General features: G+C 43.1%; 1 protein-coding gene across 5 annotated transcripts in view; it reads right to left on the bottom strand.

Moving 5' to 3' along the window:
- Nucleotides 1–26,387, bottom strand: part of Dclk1 (doublecortin like kinase 1) — a 306,342-nt gene that overhangs the window by 75,065 nt on the left and 204,890 nt on the right. For 2 of the 5 annotated variants that reach the window (XM_052730073.1, XM_052730072.1), the window contains exons 5-6: nt 16,515–16,631; nt 3,129–3,223 (exon numbers count right to left, since the gene is read on the bottom strand). In XM_052730073.1, the coding sequence (XP_052586033.1) occupies nt 3,129–3,223; nt 16,515–16,631 (212 nt within the window). Of the gene's footprint in view, nt 1–3,128; nt 3,224–4,098; nt 4,437–16,514; nt 16,632–26,387 lie in introns of those variants that run through there. The other 3 variants (XM_052730076.1, XM_052730075.1, XM_052730074.1) reach the window with 3 other exon arrangements.

Here is a 26,387-nt window from a genome sequence, read left to right as displayed (position 1 = left end):
AAGAATTCTCAGTTATCCCCATCCACATCCCATCCCAACTCTCCTACTTCCCAACCCCTTCTCCATCTCTTCCTGTCTTCTTCCTGCCTCTGTCTGCTACTACATCCCAGTGTTGGTAGCCAAGCAACCAGCTCAGCACCACCAAGAGTGTCTACAGTTGGCTTTTTTCCAGTTTTGCGCCACCCACTCCTACAGCATCTGATGGATCAGTTAATCTACAAAAGTCAGTGATGTGGGAGTGCAATGGGGAAACTTCATTCAACCTACACAACACAACACAGTTTTTTTTTTTTTTTTGATGTCTTAAGAAAAGGGACCAAAAAAACATTCATGGATGGGGAGAGATCCTCACAAATTGACTCCTGAGGCCAGGCAGATGGCTCTAAATGGCCACTTAACTAACTGTGCTTTGTGTAAATAGGAAGGTCCTTGGTCCACTGTCTCCAGTGTATTTATAAAATCTGACATGCAGACTTGTCTCTCATATGACTATTCTAAAATGTCAAAAAGAAGTAATTTAGAAACATGATCTTAAAGGGAAGGAAAACAGCTTATTAAACCATAATTAACATAAGTAAAATACAGATTTTTTTTACTTGTAAAAATATCAGTTATATATCTTAATATTTCTTTTGCTTCTGATCCTGTATTTTAAGGTATGTGTGTGTGTGCATGTGTCTGAGTGGGTGCATGCATGTGTGTGAGTGTGTGTGTTTGTGTGCATGTGTGTGTGTGTGTGTGTGTGTGCGTGTGTGTGTCTGTCTGTCTGTCTGTCTGTCTGTATGTATGGATGGATGGATGGCTTTGCCAACTCATTTTCTGGGTATGTTACTAGGCAACACAGAAAGAAAAAATGGAAGTGGCTACTGTTTTCTAATTTGCAATAAAAGGAATTAATTTATTCTTTGAAGTGTCTTCTTCTAGCTCGTACTATCCCTCATTTATTTCAGTATTTCCTGCACAGAAGTATAGCCAACCGTTTGAAAAGAATATTAAGCAAATTTGAAACAGGAACAGTTTTTAGGGATATTCTGGTCCCGTTTTGACAGGGAGGGGTTATTCAATGCAGTTGTCTACACAAAAAGATGAAAGCTTCTCTCACCAAAGCAGCTGGAAGTGTCTCCATGGTACATAGACGGAGGGTGTTCATAAATTCAAAGGCTTGAAAACAGAACCATCTTTGAATGCATGTAGCCAAATTCAAAAGCCTAGAAACTAAACCATCTTTGAATGCACTCGGTATCCTGCTTACAACATGTGTTTAATAAATGTTTTCAGATGGTGATAAACTCTCTGTTCCCCTAAAAGTAAATGAGAAAAACTTGGCTTCCCCAGTGATAGCGCTATCCCAGTGTTTTAAATGGCAAGATGAAAAAAAAAAATCCGTCAGAGAGTCACAGCTGTTAATTACTTCTGATGCACTGCAACAGTGCTAATTACATAAGTCAATGTGGCTGCAGAGCTGGATGAAACCTTTCTGCCTCAGTGGAATGAAAAATCCCACGGAAGCTGAGAAGAAAAGGATGCAAATTCTGGCCTCATTCTTCTAGTAAAGGACAACTGAGCAAAAGTTCTTACTCCCAAGAAATACCCAGGGAGAGAAGCTGGCAAGTGTTCCAAATCATTCTGAATTTAGTCTCAACAACTAAACCTGAGATAGATCAATAAAGAATGAGATCTGAGTTCAATGGATCCCAAGATATTTTGGGTTCTGTTTTAGGTGTGTTCTCTGAAGCACACATACACTTCAAGATTGGATGTTCCTGAGACATTCTCTATGCCAGATCTCTGGCTGTTTCTAAGGAATGGAACCTTGCAGGCTAGTATTTGTGAGTACAGAATAGCCACATTGGCTCTTCTCTCATCTAAGGATAATCTTTTAAGATAGTGAATGAATGTGGCCAATTCTATATTGAGTAAGTTTATTAATGATTCCTGAAATCACTCAGGATGGATGACAGATTTCTCTAATAAAAAAATGATCCCATAATTGAATAGAGAAGCAGATACAAAAATCACAGGCTTGAACAGACTAAACAAGCTCCATTCAGTGCCAGGAGAATCAGCAAAGAGAGATATTTGGGGCAAGAGGTTCAAAGTGACTACAGACTGGCTGATTTCTTTTTGGCCCCCAGTGAAAAAAGGCTGATGGATTTTGGCAGCCTAAAGATCTAACTTGTGTAGAAAACTCGAAAAAGAAGGACTTCCATATTTGATGAGCTTAAATTTAGAAGTGTCAATTAAATGCACAATAAGAGAAATTAAACTAAAAAATTCTGATGTTTAAAAGTCTCTGAGATATCTGTTTGCTGAACTATTTCTATGGGCACTATCATACAAACCACCTAAGGAGATATATGTCCCCCATCTCTTTCCTGAAATCAGGACCCTGAAAGGTCATCTACTTTTTCCAGTATGCCTTCCCCTTTCCCTTTCCCAGTTCATCTTACCCTCTGGCCTTAGTATGACTGGAAGGGATGAGCAGTCTAGGGAGTGAGTGAGGGGAATTTGAGTAGTTTCTTCATTCCAGAAGGTCACCTTGCTTAGCCTGGAGAAGTTAACACTATATCCAGTAACTTTTACACGCTTGTCTCTGAGCTCAGTTAATTTCTCTGTTATTACACCAGGGGCCAAAAATAAATGCAAGAAAATGTGCTCAGTGTGGGTCCATTCACAAAACCGGTATCAACGTTCCCATGGCCTACTGCATGGGTTCTCCAGCTGCTCTGGACCACCCTGCTTGCTGCTGAGAAATTCCCTACTAGGATGCTGCCTCCATGGGCTTTTCCTTTCCCTCAAGAGGCTGGTGACTAATGGCAGTATCTAATGACACTAATTGCAACTAAGGGCATTTGCATACATAATAAAGTAGGTGCAGTATGAGCAAACAAGAGGGTATTTAAAACTGAAGCAGCAACTGTACATTCTACTCACAATTAAGACTGGCCAAGAAACTGGAAGACCTGGGTTCTAGCTGACCCATAGCAATGGTGAGTGAACCACAACTGGTTACCCCATGCCCTAGCTTGGTCATTCCCTCCAGAAAAGCAGCACTTTTGCTGGCGCCCATGCCACTCTGCACCAACACCTAGACAGATCTTAAATAAGTGGCTTTCTCAAGTCCTTACCCTCTGCTTCCTCAGGCTTCCTGGGCTGGTGGGTGACGGACTTGGTGACTTGCCCGAACGTGGAGTGGAGAGCTGACTACCAGGGGTTCCATTAACTGGAAATAAAAGGAATCACACACAGAGAAAAACAGCACATTAAAGAATTTTCATGACAATTCATCTTCTCAGGGAAATAAACTGTCAGAGAAGGGACATCAGCTAAAAATTAGACCCATTATCTGATTCGTGAAGAAAAGCCTTAGGGAATACCCATCCTCAGACATTCACTGTTCTGTTAATCTTGTGTTTAATACAATAGCAGGTTACATAATTAAAAAAAAATACTTTGCACAATTTCCCAGTGATGGCTATATCTGAGCCAAGAGAGATTTTCATGAGTATGTTCAAGGCTTTGAGATATCTTTTGGTGTGTGTCTTTAGTTTAGTTACCCAGTGGGAGAAAATGTTGAAACAACTCACAGGTGGTATTCCCACAGACTTGAAAAAAGAGACTGTGTGTTTTTATCATTTAATCACTCACTTTTTCACATTCCTATATTCATTTATGTCCTGTCTAACCCCTTCCCCCGAAGCCAGATTCTGATGGGTCTGCCCCAAACAGGACAAAATAATTGCCCACAGATGCTGAGAAAACCCCCACAGTTTGTCTTTGTTGCTATTGAATTGATAAAAAGCTGCCAACAGGTCCCAAACTCTGGAATTCTACCCAACACTCAAGTCGTGGAAAACACTGTCAGTAAGCCGAGATGAAGCCACAGAAGCAGGCAATTCTTTTCTCTCACTAACACCACCTCCGAGAACACATTGCCCCCCCCCCCCCCCCCCGAAGACATGATTTTATAAAGATATTAGAGGCTGCCACTCTTAACTTGGCAACCCCGCAGATGCTCAGGGAGGGAAGAATCAGGCAGGAGAAACAGACATTCTGGAGGATGCCCTGAGGGGAGACCGGGCAGGGCATTCCACTTACCTTCTATGAGTTCTAACATGGACACAGTCTTAGTGTTTGACCTGACGATAGCCAGAGCCCGAGCCTCCTCTCAGCACCAAGCCCCGCACCCGCAGACAAGGGAAGCAGTTGAATTAGCTAGGGACAGCTAAGGCTGCTCTGGGAGCAGGCTGAATGAGATGCAGGATTCATCAGCAGATGCCTTTTCCTGCGTAAGGCTGACGTCTTCCCAGCGGCAGTGGGAGGTGCGGGTTCTGTCTTAGGCTACATCAAAGGTGTCAATTAAGCCTCATGCCAACGCGTTGCCACCGCAAACCCCCACCAGACACACACAAACTCCTCACTCCGGAAGCCCCAGCTGGCTCAGTCCTTTGCACTGAATCATGAGGAAGTGCCTCTGGGGGCAGGCAACTCAGTGACTCATACAAGAATCAAAATGACAATAACTCGTCCAGAGCCCGGCAAGTTCCAGGTGATAAGGAAACACAAAAGTCTACGTGTTTGTGACCTCCCCCTCAACCCACACACACTGAGTTCTCATAAAAACTTAACGGGCCAGGGGAGGGAAAGGCTCCTTGAGCCTTTTACTCATCCGCTCCGAAGATCTTTAAAATGCCACATACTGCACTAATTGGTAGTTTTTCTTTTGAAATGTATTGATGACTATTCTTAAAAACCTTTTTTTTTTGGGGGTGGGGAAGGATGCATTGTTTATGGATGTTGTTTTTTTCATAGCACAACAGCAAGCTGTGAGTGTTTTAATTTGCTTGCATACTGCCGGTTGTCTATTCAATGAATTCCATAGTTGTGACTTCCCAGACAGCGATCTCTAAGGGAAGAGCTAGGGAACAGACCAAGATTTGCAATGTAAGTAGATGCAGAACCCACACTTACCCAGGGAGGAGATGCTGCCCCTGGTGGTTGACTGGAGGGCACCCTTTATTAAATTAGCATTCAAATTGCCCACTTTGACTCTGCTTTACAGCTAAGTCGTACTTAAAGGCTACACAGACTGATGGGGGAGAGGGTAAGGGTAAGGGATGGGGATGAATAAGGAAGCAAACACAGAAGGGGGACTCTGGTTTGTTGTTGTTTTGGGTGGTAGGGATGGAACTGGCGGGGCACATATACCAATGGGCATTCTCTGAGCAAACCCACACAAGAAACTTCTGTCCAGCAAGTGCAGATGCTGTAGGTAGCATAGCTTATCGTAGACTTACATTCTATGCAGTTAATGCATTTGAAACTTGAAAATATATCATCTCATTTAACTCAAGATGAGTTTTATGACACAAGCAGTGTTATTTTCCCCCGTTTCACAGATGAGGGAATTGAGTCATAGACAATGAGCAGTTTGAAAGCTGAAGACTGAGATCTAAACTGCACAATCCACAACCTACACGCCTTCCTGTTCTCACCTTCTCTCCCTGCATCAGACTTTCAGGGAAATCAGAGAACCAATCATTATAGTGCAGTGCTCTGAGAGGGAAGCTTGGGATGCTGTTATTGGAATTCCTGACTACTGGGGTCAAGGTCAGCCTGCAGCCTGTGGAGAAGGCAGTAGGAAAGGAGCTGACCACATGAGATGGGGAGATGTGTGCTAAGTCCAGAGGACCATCTGTGTCAGAGACAGGCTTGGTGAGGTGTAGGCAGCTTAGCTTACTGTAGACTTATGTTCCATACTCCAGTCAATGCATCTGAACCTTTAAAATATATCATCTCATTTGACTCATGATGGTTTTATGACATAGGCAGTATTAATTTCCCCCATTTTACACATGAGGGATGCTACCAGCCGCAGAAATATGAAGTAGAAATTCAGCTGACTATGGCAAAGCTGGAAGAGTCTGGGATTTTTCCAGAGGAAGTCAAGGCTCAAGGAGTATTGGTGTTATTTGGCTTTTGAATATATCAGCTGTTTTCTGCTATGAATTGCATGTGCGCTATTATAGCTCCCCCAATGGATTCTTCTTCCTAAGAACTGATGGTGTGAATTGATCATTCTTTGGACATAGTTTTTCCCAGTACAATTAAGGTATTTGGATAACAGTCACACAGGCAAGACTTCCTTCTTCCAGGCTTTTTGTTTCTCTTTTTCAGCATTAAAATCAGATATCTCCTTTAGCATCCATGGCTAGGGCCAGCTCTGGACAAAAGCATTTTATCTGAGATACTTCTCAAATATCCAAGGACTAACAGCAGACAGAATAAACATTCCAGACCACCTGCTAGTCTCCCGAATTAAGGTAAATATTCATACAGAGACACCAGCTAGGCCAGGCAGACATTAGGTATATAACTTTGTTTCTTGTGCAAATTAAGCTCAGATCTTGCTTTCTTACATAGCCTTAGTGGTAGGTATCTCTAGACTTTCCTTTTGACATTTAACTCAGAATGAGAGGGCTTTTTGCATACCAGGTACATCAAGCTGTGACACATGCTGCCTAGTTACCCCCACTCTGCCAGATAACAATGCAATCGAGTTTTACAGAGACAGTTATGGCTTCTAAAGAGAAATAGGCAATTATATTTTACTCATGATTTATACTAACATTGTAGGCTCCTAACATTTTACCTAACCACTTCTAGAAATGTAGTTTGAGCACATAAATTCACTTTTTCTGATAATATTAACTGACTTTAGCTCTTAGTTGACCTCGCCGCCTTTAACTACTCACCTTTTGGGTTGTAAAAGAAAGTCTGACCGTCACTGCCTGAGCTAAACTCTTCTCTGCCTTTATGACCCTGTAAGAATTCAAACCTAGGATGAGGAAAGAGCTAAGATGAGGAACAAAGACAGAAAGAACTTAGAACAAAGAGAGGACAGGAGAGGAAGGGACAGAGAGGAGCTAAGTATGAGAATAGGACTGAAGCTGTGTAGATAGATTCTGACTTAGAAGAATAAAGTGCTCAGTGTACTTAGATTCATTCGAGTATCCCTCAGATTAATTCTCACCGGTAACAGTGTCTCTTCTGGAACTCTGGGAAAAAACTATTTAGAGACTGGACCCCAGTAGTCTTTAGTAGAGGGAACTGAGTCATAGACAATGAGCTGAGTTGGAGAGGGAGCAGCTTTGTGAAGGAATGAGTAGGGACTGCAGAGTATGCTGGGTACTGAAATGCATGGTAAGGAGTTTGGTTGGTATTCAAAGGACAATGAGAAGCTATTGCATGATTTTAAGGGGAGCCAAGGGTCCAGATTTACACTTTATGAACACTCTCAAGAGCTCTTACTATGCCAAGAATGGATTAGAGGGGAACAATGCTGGACATAAGGCTGTCCCTTACAATAACATCAAAGCAGGGCCAGCAAGATGGCTCAGCAGGTAAAGGCGTTTGCCACCAAGTCTGAGTACCTGAATTCAATCCACCTTTTCCTTCAACATTTCAGACAGAAGATCCTACATTTTCTTAATAATTGGAACCACAAATTAAGGGTCTAATTTCAACCAATCAGAACATGCAGTACATTGCTAAAAACTCTTATCTGTAGGAAGTTTATTATCGAATATGAAAGTTCCTAAAACATGCTAGATTTTGGAAACAGTTGACTAATTCATTGCTTCTTGTAAAAGGTCTTAGATTCTGTTTGTACTAATGAAGAGACTTCTGTTTTATAGGTTTAAAGGATTTTTTTTCTCTTTTTAATTGGATTCCTAAAGCTCTCAGACACCACGTACCATAAGAATACTTTTTACCAGTGAAGCTGGTAATGACATTAGACTTCTCTCAAACCAAGACTAGTTGAGAGGTAAATGGCTTCTTCTTTTCCCTGAGTAAATATTTTACTGTGTCCCTGACATGACCAGATTCAGTGTTTAAAGGAAGGAAGGAGGGCATAGAACATGCTAGGAAAGTGGATCCTAGAGGGAGAAAGGGGTAAGTGTGGAAGGATTGGGAGAATCCGCAGGGAGGGCTATGCAACACTAAGGAAGTGTGAAAAGTCATGTGGAGACCTATTTTATAAGCTAATTAAAATGTAATTTTAAAAAGCTGAAACCAAAAGGGCATGGCAGGGGATAACGCTCTTTCCAGAAGCTGTAGGTTATTAAACAAAAATTCTAGTGTTGATATGGAGTCTTCCCCAGGAGCTGTTGGTTAAGGAAGTGCCACTGGTACCCTAAATAATACAGCCTATTGCCATTGACCTGGTTGCCCACTGGAACTTGATGGTAAAACCCTGTTGCTGATATCACATGCTATGGATGCTGAATGTAGGGTATACCAAGCTGGATCTGACCTGGAAGCTTCCTTACTGGTAGCAAGCTGTGCTGGTTTGAATGTGAATGGCTTCCATAGGCCCACATATTTGAACTTTTGGTTCCCAGTTGGTGAACTACTAAGGATGGATTAAGAGATGTGGCTTTCTTTCTCTTTCTCTTTCTCTCTTTCTCTTTATCTATCTATCTATCTATCTATCTATCTATCTATCTATCTATCTATTTATCTATCTCTCCCTCTCTCTCCCAATAAAGCTCTAGAAAGGTTAAAAAAAAAAAGATGTGGCTTTGTTGGAGGAAGTGCATTGCTGGGGTTGGTCTTTGAGGTTTCAGAAGCCTACCACAGGCCCAATCTCCCCACCTCTGCCTCCATCTTGCTAATAGCATGTGCATTTTCAACTACTGCTCCAGTGCTGTGCTTGCCTACTATACCTGCCACTGTGCTTCCTGCCCTAATGATCATGTCCGAACCCTCTGAAACTGTAAGCAAGCTCCCAATTAAATGCTTTCTTCTATGATGTTGGTCATAACGTCTCATCACAGCAACAGAAAAGTAACTAAGACATTGGCTTTCATGGCGCTGGAAGGTGCTATGCAGGCTGCTGGGGGAGAAAAGTCATCACTCACCTGTGAACTCTTTGAGCTACAACAAGATCAGGCCTGGCACGGTGTGCCGATTGTGTGATAGCGGCATGAATATTACAGTAGATAACCAACGACTCTTTAATGGGATTAGAGGCTGTACTTCAGGAAGGAACTCTTGCCTGGTACCATGAACCGAATCAAGAGCTGATGGCCAGGGAAACTGTAGGCCATGGTGGGGAAACCCACTACCATCATTTTGCTAAACAGACACATGATGGAGTTGTAGTCTAAGTAGTCATGCTTAGATCCATAGATTGGCAATGCTTTCAGCCTTCCTCAGAGAAACTTCTTATTGCAGTTAATGCAGGGACTCATAACTGGTTAAAATAGCAAGCCTCAGGAACATCCTGGAGGAGGAGACAGAAAGAATAGAAGAGATGGAGGATGGGGAGGTGAGGAGTGCCAAAAGGGCACCTTTTGGACACAACATGGATGTGGTACCCACGAACTCACTGCAGCTGCTGTTATTTACATAAGACCTGCACAAGCTTATGCCCATCAACATTTCATCATGGAAGAGGGAAGGTCTTGTGAGGTCCCAGCCCTCCTGAGGGACAACTGACAGTTAATGGTTACTAGGGGAGAAGGTATCACTTTCTTCAGTTACATAGTCATGGATAAGTTTTCCATGCTCCAGTAAAGAGCCCCCCACTCGCACTCATGCAAGCAGCTCTAATTAACATAGCGGGCCACACATACATAGATATAAAAGCAGGATGGGAACTTGCTGGGGAGAAGAAGGGTTTTAGTAGAGAGGAAGGGGATGACAGAGAGTAATGGACTGAGAGTAAAGTTCATCATATACATATATGAAGCTGTTAAGGAATATTTAAGCAAATAAATAAAAATTTTGGAAAATTAGGTATGATGGTATAAGCCTATCAACTTAGCAGTCACGAAACGGATGCAGGAGAATGGTATTTGAATCAGCCCGGGATACACAGTAAAATCAAGGAAACCCTGGTTCATATGAGAAGACCCAGGAGAGCAGAAGGGCATGAGGGTATTCAGCTAGCATCACTACACACTGGAGTTTGCACATCACCAGGAATTAAAATGAGAATTGGGGAGGAAAAAACCCAACACTCCTGCAGAGTGATGAACATGGCTGAGAAGTCCATACAGGAGACAACTGAGGGTGTCTATTTGTCTCCAGGAGAAGCAGGACACAGAGGGTTGAACAGACTCGCATGATTTTAAAACATAAAGGTCTCATGAAGTAACATCAGTGGTCAGGTGATTCTGCCCTAAGTCAGTTCTTTGGACTAGAATCAGAGTGCACAAGGACTTTTGATCTGTCTTTTCCTTTTCTGGAAACCCAGACCTAAATATTGCTATAAAAGGTGGACACGAAGGAAGGATAGAAGGAGACTATATAAACCACCGGGGGTGCTCTACAGTGTAAGAGATGTTAAAAGAAGCTACATAGCAAACCCACTCCATAGGTACTATCACCTCAGCTGGAATCCTCCACCCCCTGTTTGTTGGAATAACTAAGCTTAGGCAGGAACAAACAGCTGCCATGGTTTCTTAGGCTTTATGCACATTTTAAGATGTTTGTGACGTGAAAGGCAAAGTACCTGTAGCTCCCTTTGACCCTCAGGCTTTCCTCAAAAAAAATTTTTTCTTTACAAAGTATTTGCATTTAAAATTTTTGTCTTACCTTCAAACAAAAAGTCAACCAGAAAGTTTTATCAACATCTTACCAGAGTACAAAAATATGTATATTATAAAAAACTAGAAAAATGTTTAGTAATGAGAATATAGTACTTACAATTTCATAAATTATAGTGAAAAAAATTAAATTATTACTATTACTTCAGCAGGGTCTTGCTAAGTAGCTCAGGCTGGACTGGAATGTGATCTTCGTGTTCTCAGCCTGTTGAGGACTAAGATTATAGTATGAGCCACCAGTGACTTCAGAATAGAATTTTTCTAAGTAAAAATAAATGTCCAAGTGATAGATTTAATAGTTATTACTCCATTTACCCATCAGACGCGTATGTAAGTTTCAAGCTGTTTGCTGTGATGAAAAGTTCTGATCTGCCCTTTTCTTCCCTTTATTTTTTAGTTGCCGCATAGGCACAGGTGGCATGGACTCCACTTGCCATCTCCTTGTCATCTTCTACCATGAAAGTCATTTAGCTCTGGCGTTGAAAAGGCCAGGATCGGTGAAGGAAGTGGAGGCAAATGCATGTGTATCTGTAGGTCCCCAGGATGGCTGCCCAAGTGAGGCTCTAGCTCCTGCCTTAGACTGCCCCTGACTTCCTGGGCACAGAGGTTAATTGCCCAGAACCTCTTTCTTAGCCCTGTGTCCATGGCTTGCCACATTATCAGGGTAAAGTAGGAAAGAAGAATAAAAAAATCATATTGACTCAGGAAAAACAAGGATGGCGCTGTAATAGTGTTAAAATTAGAATTTAGACTAGAATTAGAATTTAGAATTAAAATTTAGGTTAGAATTAGAATTTAGAATTAGAAGTAGAATTTAGGTTGGAATTAGAATTTAGGTTAGACCTAGAATTAGAATTTCCCAATTCTAACTTCATAGGTGAGATTGAGCTTTGATGACTACAGAGAGACCATCTACTGGGGGTGACAGGAAGGAGGGATCACCAGGAGCAGAGGTGAAGGGAAAGGAGACATGGCCCTTTGAACATGTCTCCTTTGAACATGACAGTTCATTTTTAAGTATGTATTTATGAGAATGTGTTATGATACCTCCACAGTTCCAAGTATTTCTCAGTTCGTTCATGCAGTCAGCATCCACCCAGAAGGTACCATGAACCCGACATGTTAGAAGATGGACGTTTTGTGTTTCTAACCAACATCCAAGGCTGTGGTTATGGAGAGCAGCTTAGGTACCACAAGCATCATGGGTCAGCATGGCTGAGGACAAGAAGCCCCTTGGAGCCTCCAGCCACCAACTGAGGCAGCTTATCCTCCCACCTCAGCCTGGGAGCCAGACTCGGCAACTTAATCATAAAATCATGGCGAACAATCCCAGGCAAGCCCCCAAAGCCATGTGGTGTTGCCTGCTTGAGCAATTACTTCCTAGTTGCATCCTCGCCGTGGAGCCCCTGTGAACGCCTTGCTATCTGGCTTCTAGAGTAGACCACCTCTGTCTTCCCCTCTACCTCCAGCTTCCTGAATTTTGAGCTATTACCTCCCTCACATAGTTTTCTATATTCCTCCGATCTACTCTCAGAATGGCAGATGTTCCTCACGGCTCCATTTTCATCTTTGCCAATCTCGGATGGGGCAGAAGACCCTGACATTTCTGTTGTTTAAACAATTGCTTTCTGCCAGGGTCTACGCTGTCAGCTCCAATCTCCTTACTAAAACAGTCACTCATGCTTCCTGCCATTTCCACAGCATCACGCATTTCTCATGTCTAAAGTGGAACTCTACCCCTGCCCCCCTGGACAAACGGAACCTATTTCTGAGTTGCTCTCATCCTCACATCTGGCTAAATTCATTGGTTCACAGCCCTTTGAAGTTTTCTTCCATTTCTAACAAAGTTTCAGATCTGTTCTGCTGATTTCTCCCCAGGGTGACTAAAGATGCCTCCAGAGCCTCCCTCCTTTTTGTGTAGAATTGTTCTAAGATGGCATTTTGTTGTTCAACTCAGCTTTGACAGCCCTTCTAAAGCCCTCTTTCACCTCCTAAGACCTACAACAAGAAACATGCCTTCACAGCCCTGTGTAATCCGACATGCAACTTTGCATGTTTTCCAGACCTTTCTAGAGTTCCATTCATGATTTTGTTTTTCAGAGTATCTCATTGTGTAGCTCAGGATAGCTGCAAACTCCTCCAGCCTTCTGAATGTTGGGATATTAGGCGTGTCTCATCATGCTCAGCTCCTTATTCAACAGACAACTGTTCCTTATACTTTCATGGCTTTGTGCCTTCATTTAATTTGGAGAAAATATCCTCCTGGCCCTTCATATCCTAGCAAAATTCTTCCAGTGCCAATGTATAAATTCTAGACTCCTGGAAACTTCCTCTGACTGAGTTAATGATGCTTACCCTCTCCATCCTCTGGGCCATCACGGCATGACACTTAGTATTCCATAACAGTAACTCCCAACCCCCCCAGAATACAAATGAGTTTTTCATCAAGGACTGTAATTTAATTGTTGTCTCCTTGGGGCCTAAGGCATGCTGGAATGTGGCAGATGCTCAGGAAGTGTCTAATTAACCTGGCATTAACAGTGAGGAGCTGTACAAGGCAGTTGGTACAAGACACTATCCCCAAGAAAACATTAAGTCATGGTAACGGTTCAGAGCTATGAAGAATATCTTTAGGGACCCCACTGCAGGTGAGTACTGAATGGTTGAGAAGAGAATAGTTGTGGGCAGGCTTTAAATACACGAAAATTTGGCAAAACAAGGGATGGACCACTAAGTTCTTGGTAAATTTGATCTCCAATAATTCTGTTGGAGCCTCAAAGCAGAAGTGCTCCTTCATATAATGCAGACAGCTGAATCTCTGCACAGAAAGAAAGGATGGAGCTAAGATTAATAGCTAGCAGTTTGCCTTTGAAGGCATCTGATAGAAATCAAAAGAACTTGCCAAATTAGTCTTGTGAGCTGATTAAAATTCTCTCCACTTCTCCAGCTTTGATTCTGGTCTTCTTTGCATATGTTGCATAAAATATTTTATATATCCGTAAAAAACATAAAATTTAAATAGTATAAGTAAAAAGATCAGGATTTCTGGAGTTACATAGAAGTAAGTTTGATGCCTGGGGCATATGCAATAGTGCTTCAGTCACAGGAGAAGTTCATGGGCGAAGGCTTTTCTCTTTTGACTGTTCTTCCTCACGTCTCTAGCACTCAGCACTGACCCTCCACAGAAAGTGTCTGCTCATTATTGAACACTTGTTGCCAGGAGTGCTTCTATACAACAGAGGCAGTGCAGTTGTCCCTCAGTATTCTTGGGGGAAGGGGCGTTGGCTGGCTCCTCCTATGAATACCCCAATCTATAGATACTCAAGTTTCATACACACTAGCATGGTATCCGCATATGACCTGTGCATAGCTCCTAGATTAGCTCTAGATTACTTACAATACCTGACAGGGCATGAAAGGACATAAACAGCACTTATATCGTGTTACTTAGGGAATAACAACCCCTAAATAAGTTGCATATTCCATACAGATGCAATTTCTTTCCTGAGTACTTTTGACTCATGGTTGGTTGAGCTGGCGATAAAGAATCAGCAGACATTGAGAGCAACTATCCTGTAGACTGTAAGCTTCTGAAGGTGGGGGTGGTGCGTTCGTTCATGCTTGACCTGAGTGTTACAAGACACCGGTGGGGAGGGGGCTCAATTATATTTGCCATGGTAATCTATGAAGACAGGGATTCAAAGTAGAAGATGTAACTAGGCAAAAAGAAGTTGTCTATGTATCTTCCATGGAATAAAAGCTCTAAAACAAATCCCCTACCCCAACACTAATGTTTTTGTAAGAGATCCAAGACGAGGTCTGCATTTGGAAATTCCCAGGTTTGGGGAAGATTGTAACAATTTAGTTTCAAGTTAGGTACCTCTGCTTTCCTCGTATTTTCCACATTATGAAACAATACGGAGATAAACTAAACTCCATTGATCCTTGTTTAAATCAAATCAGTTTATATTATAGTCTTTCTTTTCCTGTGTGTGATGTACAGGTGTATGAGCACAGATGTGTGCCAGCATGCATGCCTACATAGTGAGGCCAGAAGGATGTTAGGTATCCCACTCTCACTGAATCTGAAGCTAGGCTGTTTCAACAAAGCTGGCTGGCCACCTGGCTTTGGGGATCTGCTTATGTTTGTCCCCAAGTGCTGGGGTCATGGGCATATGTGGGTATGCCTGGCTTTTTTATGTGGGTCACAGGGATTTGAACTCAGGTCCTTAAGCTTGTCACCAAATAGTGGACAAGTTAAACTCTCCCAGGGGAGTCTGAAATACAGCAGGTCCAGAATGATGTTGTCATCTCAATGTCTGTAACCAGGCTTTTCAATGGTAAAGTGGCTGTCCACACTTTGTGTCACCTTGAGGTCTGCTACGGTGGTGAGGACTAAGGATGGTTATGACAGCCTGTAGACAAGAAAGATGAAGACAGGAATCCATCTCTGTGAGGTCAAGAGAGAAAGATCAGCAAGCCATGCCTTTCCTCCTCAGTTATCCAGAGTCAAATGGGTTCTCTGTTTATTTCCTTTCAGTTACCAGAATCCAGTGGTATACATCAGAATTACCTGGAGGTTTCTGGAAACTTCAGCCTGCTTGGCCCCATTTCAGAGTTTCTGTGTCGGTGGGTCTGAAATGATGCTCAAGGCTCTATATGACTGGCATATTCTCAGGTGGTGGTTAATGAGGCTGAGAACCACAGCCCTCACTGTTGATTGAAATGTGACCATGGACTCTCTCTCTGATTGAACCCCCCTGAAGGACTGCTAAAGCAGAAGTTCAGATCCTTAGCACCCGAGGGAATGGAAATCATCATGTCAAACTTAACCTCTTCTCAACCAACTCTCATGAGCTCTACATTTTGAGTCTTGTTCTTTTGAAAAGTCTTATTTTAGGGTCTATTTTACCTAGATGAACTATGGCAAGCAAGGAGCTCTCTGCCTATGCCTAAACTCAGCAATAATGAACTGTGAGCTTGTCTGAGTGCCAGCCATGGTTTTTGTTTTGTTTGTTTGTTTTTGTTTTTTTTTTCGAGACAGGGTTTCTCTGTGTAGCTTTGGTGCCTGTCCTGGATCTTGCTCTGTAGACTAGGCTAGCCTCGAACTCACAGAGATCTGCCTGGCTCTGCCCCGCAAGTGCTGGGATTAAAGGCATGCACCACCGCCACCCGACCAACTTGTGTCTATCTTAACCAGAGGAAGTGGGAAGTGAAGATGGACGAAATTCATATATAAATGTATAAAACTGTATACAATAATAAAAAGTTATAACGCCAAAACAGCATACATAAAACAACCTAAATGCACACACAAATTAATTAATTTAAGAGATCAAAGGAGATGATGCTGGGACTGAGATGTTCTTTATCTCAGAACATAGCCATTTCCAACACCAACATCTGAGCCCATTCTGAGACTGACCCAACCAGGGTCACTTCAGTGGCAGACCTCGCCTCTCCCAATCTCATTGTTTTTAGCCCTAGAGCCATATAAGTTAACCCAGGCCAGTGTCACAAGCATGAGAAACACAATCATGTTCAGCAAAGACAAACTGGAAACCCTCCATAAGCCAGCCCCAAGTAGAATCAATGCCCCAGTGGAAATTTCTAGACCCTGAGAGCTGAGCCAGGTAGAAGCTGAAGCAGCTGGTGGAATGCTTCCATTTGGAGCAAATCTCTATTTCCTGAGTCTCAGTAAGCGTGTTTTTCTAAGTTTAATTTTTTTCTCTTACAGCCAACATGCTAGACTTAGGCAAATCTGTTCATCCGTTTGAACACGTTCTAAAATTATAAACCAGAATTGACGCCCGCTTGAGAACCTCACACTCTCGCTCCCCATACCCGCGGCTGCGTCAGAAGCCAGGCGGCGGCTTGGGAGGCTCCTAGGGGCTTTACCTGAGCTGGTGGAGGCTGGGGACTTGCTCCGCCGGGAGGGTCCTGGGCTCTTGGTTGTGCCTCTGCGGGACGATGATGCTATTTTGGTGTAAGAAGTGGATTTCACCACGCGACATTCTGGGGAAAGAATGAGAAGACACATGAGCCAAGTCAGGGACACTCCAAGCCTCCAAATTTACATTACTTGCACTAGTACTATGAGTAACTTTGAATAGTCTGATAAAGGGGTGCTTTTATTGGGGTTCTTTCCACGGACCCCTTCAGTTAGCTGCGGTTTTGTAATTTCACTGTGAGGTCTTTCTTCCAAGAGAAACAATTAAAAAGAGGTCTACTTTACAAAGCAAGAATTGTGATGGAAGAGTCCCCAGTGTTTGTCCTGGGGTCCTTCCTGGCATAACTGTGTATCTTTATGATGTGTGGAAACTCGATGTAGGTAACACTGGAGATCAGGTGGTACCATTCTGCTCACAAGGAAAAGATGACCTTCAACACATCACTGGGTGAAGCTGCTAGAGAGCTTGCTTTGTGCCTATAAAATTGTCTTGCTGTGAGGATGAAAAACAATTTCTTCTATTTTTAAATTTTCAGTTTTCTTGCTCATTAAATTCAGTGCTAAGTATTGTAAATAATGAAGAATTTCTTATTTTTCTCTCAGTGAACTGTCTGGTTTATTTATGACATGCAAACTCATAATATCTTGCTCCAACAAATGCATCTTTTATAATTGAAATCTATTTTTGGAATGATAATCAATTAGATTAAAAAATATAAAGTACATTAAGAATACCTGATAACTCATGATCAATTGATGCCTTAGTTATGAAAGTGCTAGACTATTTTTCTCCTCCTTTATATTTTTAAATAACAATGGAGTTAATCTATATATTTATCTGTAATCAACCCTTTTCTCACTTCATTAGTTCTTGGAGGTGCTGGTTAATTTTTTTGTCACCTTGACACAAGCTAGAGTCACCTGGGAAGAGGGAATATTAGTTGAGAAAGTGCCTCCATCAGATTGTCCTGAGAGCAGGTCTGTGCAGCATCTTCTTGACTGATGATTGATGTGGGAGGGTCCAGCCCTCTGTGGGCAGTGCTACCTCTGTGGACTTAGGTGATATAAAAAAGCAGGCTGAGCAAGTCACAAGGAGCAAATCAGTAAACAGCACTCCTCCATGGTCTCAGCTTCGGTTCCTGCCTCAAGGTTCCTGCCTTATTTGAATTCCTGTCTCAAGGTTCCTGCCCTACTTGAGTTCCTGTCTCAAGGTTCCTACCCTACTTGAGTTCCTGCCTCAAGGTTCCTGCCCTACTTGAGCTCCTGCCTCAAGGTTCCTGCCCTAGTTGAATTCCTGTCTCAAGGTTCCTCCCTACTTGAATTCCTGTCTCAAGGTTCCTCCCTACTTGAGTTCCCGCCTTGTCTTCCCTCAAGGATGGATGAGTAGGGATGAATGAGCCAAATGAGCGCCTTTTCTTCCCCAGGTCGCATTTGGTCATGGTCTTTATCACAGCAACAGAAAGTGAACTAATTCACGGGCATTTTGACCCTGACCTTTAGCATCTGTCAAGCATCTTACCACATGGAATATTCTAGTTCACTTAAGCACTCAAACTTTAAATTAAACTGCTTTCAGCATTTTGCTACTGTAATAACTTAGTAGCACCCTTGTAAATGAGCATTTAGTCACCCAGTTATTTCCTTCATAAATATTTAGTCCTTGAAACTTGAAATTCAATTTTTAGTAACTGGAAGAACACACTGTAAGTGCTCAAAAATATTTGCTGAATGAGTGGATTTGATGGATTGGAAGATAAGTAACTTTTCCTCTAAAGTATCTTTTTGAAAAATTACTTTTATGTGTTTATGTACCTGCTTGCCTGTATGTGCGCCATATGCCTGTAGCACCCACAGAGGCCAGAAGGGGGGGGAATTAGATCTCCTGTATCTGGAGTCACCAATGGTTGGGATCTGTCATGTGAGTGGGTGCTGGGAACACACCTCTGAACTGCTGAACCATCTCCCCAGCTCCCATAAGTTCTTAAAAGCTCTTGTCCTCAAGTGTTTCACTCAAATTATGCTTTCATTGGCTTATGGTCATTTTCTTGACCTCTTCTTGTGGTTGAGCATTATCTTACAATTTCTTTTTGGAAAATTTATAAACAAAATTAAGATATTGTTGCTTAAAGTCTGAGGTGGCTTTATTGCCAGTAATGTTGCAGATTTTGTTTTACACACATACTCATCATTTGTACACCTTCTTTTGCAATGACTTATCAATGGCCTTTGCCTGAGATTGAGAGAATCTTTCTCTTATTGGCTTGTAAGAATACACGTTCTACATTCAAATTTTATTCTTCAGTCTATTATGCATAAAATGATGTTAGTAACATTTCTCTTTGTTGACGGTTGTTGCAATATGTTAACCTTTTGAATGTTTTCAAGAGTAGTAGTTATAAATTAAAGAATGGGTCTAGGGGATGCCTAGTATTCTCAAGATCCTGGATTTAATCCTCAGAAGTACATACACGTGCATGCACACACACACACACACACACACACACACACACACACACACACACTCTAATCTGTTCATTGTTTCATTGTATCTTTTAAGTTAAGAATTCACAGTTCCAGATCACTGAAATTGTGATCCAGATTCACAGACACTGACACCTGGCTTCATGCTGAAATTTTACTTCCCTATCCTTGAAATTTGTCATTTTGTAAGTTGCAAATATGTTTCTTTACCTTATCCACTTTGAGAAAGGTGGTTGCCATTGCCTAGTAAAGGAGAAACAAGTGTGCATAAGACACATCAATGCTCTAAGACTAGAAACAATAGATAGGAGGCAGAGAAGAGCCCCCTACACTGAACTGAGGGGAAGCGAAGAGGAATGATTTAATGGAAGGGAAGGAGGAAGAGGAAGCAAGGAGGAAGAGGAGAAGGAGGAAGAATCTTGCCATGAGGCAAGAGTATGTGTGGTCTCTTCTGAATTTTTTTCATAGTAAAATGGAGAGAGAAAGGAATCGAGGCCTTGACCTACTCAGGGTCAGTCCAATTTCTCCCAGTGGTGACTTGGAGCACTGCTCTGGCCGGCCCAGGGAGCCTCAGAGAAGGAGTTGTTTCTTGAAAGAAGATTAAGAACGAAACAAAACAAAAAACTACTCCTATAGGCTTATCAACACAATCAAAGGAATGGCCAAGAAACAACATGTGTAATGCTGAAGACACAATCCGAAACAACACGTGTAATGCTGAAGACACAATCCGAAACAGTGGGTTCATTCACATGGTGTGGGACTGCAGTGGCTTAGTGTGTGTCCCAGGAGGTTTTAATTCACAAAGCTCTGCTTTGGAACCAGAGAAGAAAACCTCAAATTAGCTGAGGACTCTGTCCTCACAACTGACGATATATTCTGGAGTTTGTCCTAGATTTTGGACATCTGCCCCGTCTTCTGGCAGCACATTAGCAACTAAACTGAATCATCACAGTGTGGCTGGTCTACGGGCATGCTTCCAGTTACATTTTTATCAAGTGCCCACTATGTGCCAGGCACTGAGGGCTGCAGGCATGGTGCTGAACAATACAAAACTGGAGCTTGCAACACCAAATGTGGTGATGCTTTTTTTTTCTTCTAATTTTTGTTTCATAAACCACAGCATTTGAAAACTGTTAGTTATTCCAACAAATTGCCATTAAATAACTATAGATTCTTCTGATTTTAAATCAAAACCAAGGCTGTAATTAGGGCAGGATGACTGGGGCTCTTCGTTTAAGGTTATGGACATGTGGAAGTCACATAAATTTAGGATAATTATTTTGAAAGCTCAGTTCGTTAGTGGGAGTGAGCGGGCAAAACAGAAAGTTACCAGATGGCATGGACTGTTAATACTAGCCATCTTTGAGCTGGAGCTGGAGCTGGAGATTCAAATGCTGGTTTTGGGTTTTTGCCTTATGACGTTTGTCGCAGGGACCAGAGTTGCTAGCTGTAAGTCCAGCTAGCAGCACAACAGAACCAGTCTTGTCACACTAAGTTGGGATTCTTCCAGCTCCCAGAAATAGATCAGACTGTTGATTCAGACAGCTTGGTCGGATCAGAGCAAATGGAGGCATTTCAGTAAGTTTTTAAACTTAGTCCGCTTCATATTATTAATCGATCAGATGTATTCATGTATTGCCTTGCCTCGCTCCTTTACTCTGTTGAGTACTATCTGGCATGTGAGTTATGAAAGAGCACAGAGTAGCTGCTCAGCAAATAAGACCTGGTTTGATAATTTCCCTGTGAGAACTTGTGTGAACTCCCAGTGTTCATCGAACCCATCCACCCCACTCCCACCCCACTCCCACCCCACTTTACAAATGAGAAAAACCAACTTTCTGAGAGCTAAGTGACTCACATCAGAACCCAAGTATCTAGGCCGGTGGGGAGGTTTTATCCCCATTTCCATGCGATTGATATTGGAGCTTAACTCTACTTCTTCATTTGTGACAGCATCCTGGGAAATTTCTATCAGTGACCAGGAGAAGGGGAAGAGGAGTGAGTAAACGAGTATGGTTCACGGGAAGGGTGTCAAGAAACTAGTTAAAAACTAAAGATATCAAACCCAACTTTCTACTAAACTGTCCTTTGCATCATAAAAAAGAAATAACGAATTGACTTTGAGATGTCGAGCTATCTGGAAGTAATCATGTGAGGATTGAGGCGTCTGAAGGATGGTCACAAAGAGCACAAATCTCATGCCACTTGCCCCCAGGGTAATAATGAGGCTCCCTGAGTCCTGCTGGGGATTAGTCTAATCCTGAAGCCTTGGGCTGGATAACAGAAAGAGAAACAACATAAAATTACTTGTTTTTGTTCTCTCTCTAGGGTCAAAATAAACTTAGTTAAAGAATGCTGTGGGGCTAAGATGTGTGTATGGGGGGTGGTGATGGAGAGAGTCCTCCAACAGCTTTCCAGTTAAAAGTTTGAATTTTCAGGGTTTTTTTTTTTTTTTATTGGAATCACATTTTATAAAGGTAAAAAAAAAATGTCATGAGGAAAAACAAATGATAAATTCCCTCAGAGAGAATGTCACAATCCTTGTCAGTTTAAAAACCACAATTTGAAACATGGGGAACAAACTGACCTAAAGAGCCAGCAAATACAATGCCTTTTTGCTTGCATGAAGGACATTGTCACTGTCTCCATCTAGGAAGAAGTTGGTCCCTCACATACGGAGACAGCAACCCTTCAGCAATCACATCTTTTATTACGATCGGATTACATACTTGGACTTGACGGATCAGGTCTGTCAGAGGCTGTATGTCCTTTGTGGAGATGCTACACAATTCAGATATTCCTCAAACACATTGGAAAGGTGACTGTGAACCACTGAAGAAATGGCCAGACTTGCTATCAAAGATCACAGCCTACCGAGTGAGCGCATGTCCTTTGGTATGTGTGGGGTTCGGTTTCAGCTCCACACCAAAGTCCATGGATACTAGTCTCTTGTATGAAATGGTGTCATATTGTCATATTTAGTGTAACCTACACATAGTCTTCTGTGTACAGTTTAAATCATCCCTAGGTTAATAAACTACAACAGCAATGCAAACTGTGGTTGTAAGACGTGGTTTAAATAACATGGATGAAGAAACAGGCCTGGACACGCTGACATTTGAATGAGAATGTCCCCCATAGGCTTGAGTGTTTCAAGAGCTGATTCCCAGGTGGTGGTGCTGTTTGAGGTTTAGGAAGTGTGGCCTTGCTGGAGGAAGTACATTACTGGGGGCGGGCTCTGAGGGTAGATTACCTTGCCTTACTTCCATTCTTCTCCCTCTGCTGCCTGCTTGTGGTTGGAGGTGTGAGCTCTCCATTTCCCACCTCTGCCTCCATGCCTGCTGCTTGCTACCCGACCACCCTGCCATGATGGACTCTTTTTCCCTCTGGAATCATAAACCTCAAAATCTCTTTCTTCTATAAGTTGCCTTGTCCATGATATTTATCATAGCAATAGAAAAGTAACTAATATAGCCCATGTTATGGTTTGGATCCACAGTGTTTCCAATGGCTCACATGTTGAAAGGCTTGTCTACTATTTGGTGGTGCTTTACAGAGGGTCATGAGGGCACTGACTTCATCAATGAGTTCATCCATTCATGAGTTCATACTGGATGGATCGGGAGGTAGGGTCTGCAGAGGTCACTGTGGACTTGACTTTGCTGGGCATATCTTGCTTTGGATTCTTCTCTTGCTTTGCTTCCTGGATGCCATGAAATGAACAGTCAGTTTTCCTCTGCCTCGTCTTTCCCTTGTGGGGGCTCTGCTCTACCTAAGACCTCAGAGCAATGATGTCAAGTAATCATTGACTGAAAACAATGAGGCAAAATACATTATTCCTTTTTTCAACTGTACCTTGAAGCATTAATCCTGGGGATGGCAGACTAATACAGTATAGACGAAGTTTTATTCTCTGGTAACTGGAGATTAAACATGAGGGCAAGTGTTCTGCCACTATGCTCCACCCCAGGCACAGATGAAACCTTGATAAAGCTTCCAGTCCATGGTTTTCCTGGTGGAGCCTGCACATGTACAGTTGGAAACGGGTGCTTCCAAAGGCCAGTGTGTGAAGGCTTGGTTCTGAGTACGATGTTACTAGGAGGTGGTGGTACCGTTGAGAGGTAGGGCCCAGAGAGGGGCTCTAGGTCACTGGGGACATACCATTAAAGGGGACTGTGGGACACTAGTCCTGTTCTGTTTCTGTTGGCTGGCTTGAGACGTAAGCAGTTAGTTTGGTCACATGTTCCTTCGACGGTTTGTCACTCTTCTCAGGGGCTCAAAGCAAGGGCCTTGCCCAATTTCCCCTTGAAACCCTCAGAACTGTAAGCCCAAACCACTTTCTAAGCTATTGTCTCAGGATTTACAGGAACGGAAAGCTGACTGATACATGCAGAAAGCACACCGGATGCATGGATTGCGGTGACTATATCCACAGGTGAGGCACGGTGACTCCTCTGCTTTGGAAATGTCTCTACCTAACTCTCTGGGCTGAAAGTCCCCATCCTCCACATGGTCCACATGCTCCACATAGACGTTCACTTTGCAGATGCCCTGGGCATTTGAGTAGATGGTAGTTTCAGGTCCCCTCATTTCAGACATGCCACTCAAGAAATGGGCAGATTGGGAGAGACAACACAGATGGTGAGGGATGGGGAGGGGTGGAACATTGTCTTTGGCAGTGTTCCTGGTAGCATGAGAATCTCCACCTAGGCGGATCCTCCCTGCACCCAGGAACAGTTGGTAGGTAGGCTGACGTGCTGCAGCAGGCGCTGGGGGCTAGAAATGATTCCAGAATGACACAGCAGTGCTAACAGCTCACCTGGGAGCACACAGCATCAGTGGATCAAGAGGTCACATGCACCTGTGGCAGAACATTGACCAAAGGTGAACATCCCTGGTTGTCTAGACAACTCCGGGGAGAGGCTGTATGCTGGGTAGCAAACAGTCTTTAAATATAGAAAGATATTTATTACCATTATCTCTTTTTAACACCAGTCAGAATAAAAGCATTCCTAGCCTCTCCATTTAGTCTCTCTGAGCTGTTGAGATTATTCGATCTCACAGAACCCATTACAAGCAGTGTCCTATCCTGATCATAACAGCAAGCTCCCTCCTAATTTGGCAAAGGCACAGAGCCTCGTCTCTGTTGCTATATATGCAAAAGAGTCAGGAAACACATTTGGTTCTAGCAATTTTTGTTTAAAAATGGCATTAACTCTTGATGCAGAGAGAGAGGGGAGAGAGAGAGAGAAAGAGAGGGGGGAGAGAAAATGAGAGACAGAGAGGAGAGAGAAAGAGAGAGAGAGAGAGACAGAGAGACAGAGAGAGACAGAGAGAGAGAATGAGAGAGAGCGAGCACTGGTCATGCTACCTGCTACTTCTCCAAAAAGTTGCCCTGAGATGTTCATGTTCTCTGAGTTGAAGCAAGCCTCTGAGAATGTTAAGGTCATCAGTGGTTACTCAGTTGACCCTTAGTTTCAGGAACATTCTCTTCTTAGACAGCTGAAATGGCTATCCATTCCTCCAAGCTCTTCTGATGCCTGAAGGATTCACCACCTTCCGCCCCATGGATTTTGAAGCCTGGCCATCCTCAGTTAGTCTTCAGCTTGCCTACGTGGGTGAGCCCGACAGAGCATTGCTGGGATCATTGATGACTAGAGTTTACTTCTTATGGTATGTAATGATTCTCACACTTCGCAACAGCTTGGAAGGCAAATGAACGCTCCTTGCAGGAAGGGGTTCCGTGCATCTTCCCAGCCACATGCTCCAGGGTGGACTGAGTCCCAGCCTGTGTTTCTACCCCACCTGGCTTCTGAGTCCACACTGACACTACAGTGTCATCACCGCCGCCTGGGGATCTGAGCAAAGGCTGCTTCCCCGAGCCCCGTGTGCAGCATGTCTAAGATAAATGCAGCAGGATCTAGACATTCGAGCACTAAACACTTAAAAAAGTAATGTCAGGAGCACGCTGAATGGGAGGCAAAGGCATCAGTTCGGTGGCTTCACAGGAGAGGAAAAGACCCAGCAACTGAGATCTTAAAAGTGTCATCTAAAAATACAGACACGTGTGGCTGGCTGCGGCAGCTCCTCGAATGATGCTGCACAGTTTTCAGAACACCAACTAAGCACTCCAGTCGGTGCCCACGTGCTGGCACACCTCGTGACTTCAGAGGCTCTGCTGAGAGCTGTCACATTACGTAACATCTGTGAGAGGCTCGATGGCACGGGCATTTCCTATATTAACATGGAGACTCATTCCTCAGATCTAGAGTTTTGGTGACCACAACGAATCTCTTTTCCAAATACTTCCCTGATTCCCTCACAGTCAACCAACAGAAGCTGTTGTCTCTTGTCTAACAGTCCAGGGTTGTGCTGTCCTGAACTGGGGAGACAGTTTGGTTCCAGGAGACTGCTCGGTAACTCGGGTTCCTACCCTTACTTCTATCTCTTCTTCTCATACGCACAGTCCCTGTGGCGGGCTTGCAATGCTAGCCTTAAGGGAAAGGAGAGAAAAGAGGAGGGCCTCAAAACACCAAACAAAACTGTGCCTCCTCCTACAAGAACTTCATTTTCCGAAGTGGATGCTGTCCTTTCTTCCTCCCACACAATTACAGAGGAGAACTGCCAGCTGAAAATTGTATCCTTGGCTTCTACCCATGGTATACCCTCTTCCTAGTTGTGATGACCACAAATATCTCCACACACTGCCCAGTAGCCTATGATGGGGACCTGTTCCCTCTGGTTGGGAACCATTACTACCTGTCTCCATTAGGCAGCATTTCCCTGGGGTAGCCCTAAGTTAGTTCCTCCTTGAAGGAATTAATGAAAACATTGCCCATCACTTGCCTGGATTCCTCAACAATGCTTTTTTTTTTTTTTTTTTTTTGGCTTTGCAAGACAGGGTTTCTCTTTGGTGCCTGTCCTGGATCTTGCTCTATAGACTAGGCTGGACTCGAACTTACAGAGGTCTTCCTGGCTCTGCCTCCCAAGTGCTGGGATTAAAGGTGTGCGCTACCAGCGCCCGGCAACAATGCATTTGTTTTTAATTCTTTCTGCAGTCTTAGCAGCACAAATTGGTTCTAAGCAAATTCTTTCAGCTCTCTGTTACTACTGGATGGGCTGTATTGCTCTGGTGGTTTCCTATTGATAATTTGGAGGTGAGGGAGGTCACAGAAGCACAGGGTAGAGAAATTGAACTTTCTGCTATGCAGAGGGCAAGCTTGAGTTTTGCAGAAGGGATCAGAACACAGCTCAGGATCAACCACACTCTAAGCAAGACATCTTCCTGCCAGATTGCACGTGTTATCTGCAACCATCCTTCTAGGAAGGAGCCCCAC

Source organism: Peromyscus californicus, unplaced genomic scaffold, assembly GCF_007827085.1.
Source record: "Peromyscus californicus insignis strain IS unplaced genomic scaffold, ASM782708v3 Scaffold_9__1_contigs__length_137607984, whole genome shotgun sequence".
Taxonomy (NCBI): Eukaryota; Metazoa; Chordata; class Mammalia; order Rodentia; family Cricetidae; genus Peromyscus; species Peromyscus californicus.
The sequence above is the reverse complement of the archived record's forward strand: the minus strand, read 5'-3'. Positions and strand labels throughout refer to the sequence as shown.